At 55.0% G+C, this 6,029-nt stretch overlaps 1 protein-coding gene across 1 annotated transcript; it reads right to left on the reverse strand.

The window, feature by feature from the left end:
• Positions 1 to 646: 646 nt before the first annotated feature.
• Positions 647 to 4,774, reverse strand: NPM3 (nucleophosmin/nucleoplasmin 3). Its single transcript, XM_054637772.2, has 6 exons — positions 4,624 to 4,774; positions 3,005 to 3,090; positions 2,205 to 2,324; positions 1,872 to 1,965; positions 1,348 to 1,471; positions 647 to 1,233 (listed from the first exon to the last, which is right to left on the reverse strand). Exons 1-5 carry the CDS (start codon positions 4,664 to 4,666, stop codon positions 1,380 to 1,382), a joined length of 435 nt encoding a protein of 144 aa, XP_054493747.1. The 5' UTR covers positions 4,667 to 4,774; the 3' UTR covers positions 647 to 1,233; positions 1,348 to 1,379.
• Between the last annotated feature and the right edge of the window lie 1,255 nt (positions 4,775 to 6,029).

Genomic DNA, 6,029 nt, shown 5'->3' on the forward strand with positions numbered 1-6,029 from the left:
ATTATTACCCCTTGTCCCACCTCAACAGGCCCTGCTAAAACATCTGTCCCCATATTTCTTACAAGCTCCCTTTGAGCACTGAAATGCCACAGGAAGATCTCCCCAGAGCCAGCTCTTCTTAAGTCCTTTTCCCTTTGCTGCTCGGGGCTTTGAAGCCTCATTCTGAGAGCTAAGCAAGGTCTGTTTGGGGCCAGAAAGAAACAGTGAACAGGTGCAAAGGTTCCAGAGGAGAGAAACATAATCTAGAAAACAGCCTGAGCTGAGGATCCACCCTGGATTTCCTACATGAGTCCAGGCTACTGAGAAATTCACTGTCCCAGGGCACGCACAGAGCCAGCATGACGGAACAGTCCATGGTGCTTCTCAGGGACAACAGCCAGTGTCTCAGGCAAGGAGGACAGCATTGACACATGGGCCAAGAATGCAAGACTGATTGCAGACAAACTGCCAGAGAAACATTTAAGGGCAGAACCAGCCACCATGGGTGAGAAATGCCACCTGGCTGAAGTGCAGAAAGGATCAAACCCTCTCCAGGTACCCAGGCAGGGGGACACAACTCCTCAGCAAAGGGCACAGCTCAGACTTGCCCCACTGAAGTGTGCATGGGAAGAACCTGCAGCCAGCAGGGACCTTTCTTCAGACCTGATGCCTGAGAGATCTTTATTGAGTGTAAGAACAGTTCTTTACAATGCAGATTGACCCAGAACCTCCCCCAAATCAGAGGCTGTGAGCTCCCACCTCACCATAACTGCAGCTGAGAACAGAGCATGGGCCCCATTTTACACTTCCAAGTATAAAAACCACCAAACTGTGAGTAAGCAAAAGCAAACACATTAGAATCAGTGAAAGTGCCTGTCCCACACTGGCTTTACACCCATCTGCTGGACAAGGGGCCAGGACTGAGTGTTTCACAGCCAGGGAAAGGGGGTGCACAGAGCAGAGGTCCAGGACAGCAGAAAGGCACAGGGTAAGGATCACCTCCTCCATCCCCAGCTCCCAGAACAGGGATCAGGGAGAGGGGATATACCAGCAGCATCCCTCCAGTTTTGGGATCACCCTCCCAGGGCTGTGTGAAAGGAGACATCTCAGTGCCAGGAGCAGCCTCTGCTCCCCAAATAGTTAAAACAGCATTAAAAAAAAAAAAAAAAACAAAAAAAACCCAGCAAATGTTGAAGCCGTGGCAACAGGTATCCAAGGTAAAAACCATCCAGGGAGAGAAGTTCCAGTGAGTACCTAGGGGAAGAACCAGGGTGAGATCAGCAGACTTGAGCAGCACATTCCACCCACACTTGCCACACCATATTACAGCCACCCAGATCCTTCCTCCAAGGCAGCCTGGCCCCTCACCTTGCCTGGAGACAAGTTACTCCTTCCTCCTCCTACTTCTTCGCTGGCATAATAGGAGGAAGGTCCTCCTCATCCTCCTCAGATAAGTCATCATCCTCCTCAAAGGAAACATCTTCCCTGTGCACTGGGACACACACAGGTAATTGTTACTCACCAATGCATGTCTGTGCAAATACAGCTGGCTCACGAGACACCCCAGGAGCAGAGCAGCCCAAGGAGCTCTGAAGCAGCTTTCACAGCAGCTAACAGTGGGAAATAAGCAGCATCCCAGCTGGAGGGAGGTCTCAAAGGGGAATGGTGACAGGCAGACATGAAAAAAGGGGACAGTTTGAGACATCCAGACCCCTTTTCCCATGCAAGGCCTTATGGTAGGGAAGGAATCCCTGCACTGAGATGGCCCCTGGGGAACCAGCACAAAGGTAGCACCCAGTGCATCTCCCAGCAGCTCCCTGGATGTTGTTGAGACTGGAGCCCCTTTATCCCCCTCAGTCCTGCCAAGCTTTTCCCCACCCCTCAGTCCTTACTGATCCTGTGCCAGCCAGCCAGGTGCACTGGGCCAGAGCCTGCTGCCAGCCGAAAGGTCACTGGAGGCTGCAGCTTGAAGTTGTCCAGACTCAGCTGCAAAGAGCAGAGATGGAGCTGAGTTAGGGACAGAGGCAAAAAGCAGAATATCCTGTAGCTCCCAGTACAGCACCTGGCCCAGTTCAACATGTCCATCTGAGGGCACCTGCAGCCAGGCCAAGGGTACCAGGGCATTTGCCTGTGAGCTGCAGATCCTAGATCAGGATCCACAAACTTCCAGAGCTGTCCTGTTTTCTGCAGCCATCCACCCCTGAGTCTTTAAATCAGCCTCTTACCAAGGGCTGGCATGACAACTTCAGGTTTGCCACAGGCACAGAGATCTCTTGGTTCTCATGGTTTCGCCCAACGACTTCCACCACGTTGCACTCGTCCTTGGCACCATCAGTGAGGCAGACCTGGGTGGGAGTGGAGACTGTGAACAAATGCTCTTCCAAGGGACAGCTGGAAGCTCTCCACAGGACAAGGAAACCACAGCAATGCTATCAGCCCAGATGTCATGTAAGGTGTGGGGATGCTGCTCCACAAAACAGGGAGAGCACTGAACAACCCCACTGCAAATGTCCACTGACTGCCCCAGAGAGGGCTCTGTGTCTCTCCCAGCTGCAACAGCTGTTACTGCAGTCACCTACAGGGATGGCACCTAGGCTGCATTTTCTGCTGATCTGATCAATGCTGACAGGCTCTGTGCTCTCAGGATAGAAAACATCCCCAGGAAGAGCCAGGAATGAAGCCTTGCACCTATCTGGGCTTGGGGAGCACCAAGCCAGAGACCCAGCTGGTGTGGATGTGGTGTGAAGCGCCAGCAAGGTCAGATACAAGGGAAAATTTTTTTTCTTCACCACCCGCCTGGAGCATTCCCCTACTCAGCAGTCTCCTGACATTAGAGGCTTTGCACAGGCACCTCTGTATGATGGATAACTGTGACCACTCTGTGTCGTGCCCTGAGAGCAGCCAGTCCTGGGACCTCAGCCAAGGGAGTCCCCTGATCAGCCCAGCCAAGAAAGGAGGATGAGCCTGGAAAATGGGGATAAGGATATGGGCAACTACAGGAGAGAACAAGCACAGTTTTTCTTACCACAGACAGTGCTAAAATGTGGTCAGAGTTGTCTTCTTCATCCACCTGAAATGTGTAGGATTTGGTACTGGCAGTCAGCTCACAGCCTAAAAGGAGGAGATTAAAAAAGCACTAGCAAGTATTACAAAACAACAGTCACTACAGGTAAAGGGTCCTGAGGGGCAGCCCTGGCCAGGCATGCACATGGCACCCTAAAACTTTTTATTTTCTCATGTGAGGAGCAGCATCAGACCAGGGCACCCTGGGCTCCAGGGTCTCAGAAAACCACACACCTGCCTCTGCCCCATGCAGGGACAAAACCTGGTGTCCCCAAAGCAGGCTGCCATGAAGCAATGCCCATGGGCACCCAAGGTTCCCAAGCACTAGCACAGCAAGGTTCTTCCCCTCCAGAGAGCAGAACAGTCAGGGCACACCACTGTGGCAAACAGGAGGGAGCAGACAAAACAGTGACTCTGCTCATCCCATCACCAGTACAACTTTTTCTTGAATGGGAGTCTGGAAGCAGAGACAGACACAAAGTGCCAGACCTGAATGATGAGGCACAACCCAAGGGGAGGATGGGTCCAAGTTGCAGGGAGCTGGAGTGCCTCAAGAGAAGTTTTGAGACATATTTTATTAAATACCTCAGACAATTACAAAAACAAGGGAGATGCATAACTACGTCCTTAGCTCTTAGGATCAGGATTCAGCCGACTAAAGGGAGGGACTAAATTGCCCTGGGTGCGTTTACTTATTACAGGATGATTCACCAACGTGAGGCTGACCGGAAAAACACAGAGCTGAGCACTGCATACCAGTGCCGGCACTTCCAAGGGAGAGGAATCAGCCTTCACAAGCGCAGCCCGGGGCAGCACCGCTTTTTTCCCCCATGCTTATATATTGAACTTACCGAGGGGAGGGCCGAACCCAGGTGCCTGAGAGGCCTGGGGAGCTGTAACTGCGCTCCTCCCGCAGTGCGCGGAGCCGCGCGGCCCGGCCCGGGCTCACACGGGTGAGGGAGCAGCGCAGGGCCCCGCCTGGCCCGGCAAACCCCTCCCGGAGGAGGGGCCCGGCCCCACCGCCCTGCGACGGGCGACCACGACACGCTGACGGGGGAGCGCGGGGGGTGAACCGGAGGAGCGGGAGAGGCCGCGGGAGCCGGGGCTGCCACCCCGCCGCCCCATGAACCCCAGCCCTCTAAAGCCGCCAGAACACCAAAACCCCACGCGGCTCCCTCAACCCGCCCCGGGACCCCCAGCAGTGCCTGCTGCCTCCCAAGCGCGGCCAAACACGTGCGTCTCCACGGCGTCCTTCCCCCACGGCACGATAATGCCCTCCACGTGTGTCTCCATACCCACGTGTCTCTCCGGCCTCCTTCCTCCACAATGTCTCTGCTGCCCCAGGTCTCTCTCTGACACTGCCCCCCGGCTCCAGCTGCCCTCACACGTGTTCCCCCCCACCCACACGTGCCTTTGCAGCCTCCACGCCGTCCCCACTACTCACCAAAGTCTCCTTCTGCCCCGTCTCTCTCCTGCCCCCAGCTCTCTCTCGTCCTCACACCCCCGCCTCGTGTGTCACCTCCCCAATTCATCTGTGACCCCCCGTGTCTCTCCCTCGCCCTGGCCCGTGTCCCCGCTCACCGAAGAGGACGCTGCCGGGACAGGCGGGCCCGTGCGGCTCCATGAGGCGGCGGCGCTGGGATCGCTCTGGCAGCGGGGCGGGCCGTGCAGCGCTGTGCTGAGCCGAGCCGAGCTGAGCCGCTCCGCCCCGTGCCCGCCCCCGGGGACAGAACCAAAGGGTCCTGCGGCAGCGCCCCGCCGGAAAGCTCAGTATCAGGGTATTTCCTGGCCACCCTGGGCCTTCAGCATTTACTGACCCCACCGCCAGCTGTGGAAACGCCACACCGGAAAAATGGCCCTTGCTACCGCTGCTCATCTATCGCCCTTCTGGGCACCATCCCGGCCCACGGCAGCAGCCCCCCAGCACTGGGGAGGAGACACAGGGCACATGCAGAGCCCCCCAGGGGACTGAGGGTATGAAGAGGAGTATCGGGGGAACAGGAGGGTGACAAGGATGGAAGCAGGACGGCAGCGGGAGGGAGCTCTTCATCTCTATCCCTTTAAGCATGGGCAACAGCAGCGTGACCTGACACGGGGGACTGCGGCACAGGAGCATTTGAGAACAGAAGGCAACATCCTACTTCAAAATCTACAGCAAGGAGGAGAGGGCTGGACTGGTCTTTCAAAGCAGAGAGGGAAGCAGTCTGCTTGGTGCTGCAGAGGAGCAACCAAATTAAAACAAACCCCACTAACAACGAGATCACATTGCCTTCTGGGGACAAACCTGGCTCTGCTCCTACCGCAGAGACCTCTGCTAGCCAACTACTTGCTTTGCTTGAGCTGGAGTAGATTCAAGGAAAACCTTACTGAAGGTTTGAAAAGCTGAACCAGGTCCCAGAAAGAAGCAAGTGCTCGTGCAGCAATGGTTACACAAGCACACCCATGTGCTTCTCAGCAGCTGCTCTGCGCAGCCACCTGACCCTACCTGACCCGTCTGAAGCCACCACCCCGGAGCGATGGAGGCAGGAGCTTCCATTCTGCATTATGCTCCCTTAAAGGAAAAGAGTCTGGGGCAACATCAGAGCCCAATCCCTTTTCCCAGGCCCACATGTGCTGTACAGAGACAAGTCTGTCATAACCTCATGAAATAGGCTTTAAGAAAACATAGGTGACTATGTGCAACACATTACTTGTTTTAACAGAGAACATTTACTGGGCCAGGAGAAAAGTTTTCACCTTATAACTTCCCTGCTTGGTTTGTGTGTTATCCTGTTCTCCACACTGCACAGCTTCTGAGCCACCACCAGTGAGTGCACCCGTGCAGCAGGTGGACAAACTCTTGTGAAATGGCCTTAGGAAAGAGCTGCTTTTCATACCCCTTTGATTATTAGCTGTTTCTCTAAGCAGGAAGCTACTTGCTTTAGGCATCTCAGTATTTATCTTCCCAAGTTAAATTGTGTGGATGTGCAGCTGCCAACACCAAAACC

This window comes from Agelaius phoeniceus, chromosome 9 (assembly GCF_051311805.1).
Source record: "Agelaius phoeniceus isolate bAgePho1 chromosome 9, bAgePho1.hap1, whole genome shotgun sequence".
In the NCBI taxonomy this organism is placed as follows: Eukaryota; Metazoa; Chordata; class Aves; order Passeriformes; family Icteridae; genus Agelaius; species Agelaius phoeniceus.

Bases quoted from the DNA above. Each gene is read 5' to 3' on its own strand.
- NPM3 (XM_054637772.2), bottom strand. From the start codon at position 4,666: ATGGAGCCGCACGGGCCCGCCTGTCCCGGCAGCGTCCTCTTCG. The intron at 3,091-4,623 runs GTGAGCGGGGAC...TCCTCCTTTTAG, and splicing joins TCCCGGCAGCGTCCTCTTCG to GCTGTGAGCTGACTGCCAGT. The intron at 1,966-2,204 runs GTAAGAGGCTGA...TGCTCTTTGCAG, and splicing joins AGTTGTCATGCCAGCCCTTG to CTGAGTCTGGACAACTTCAA.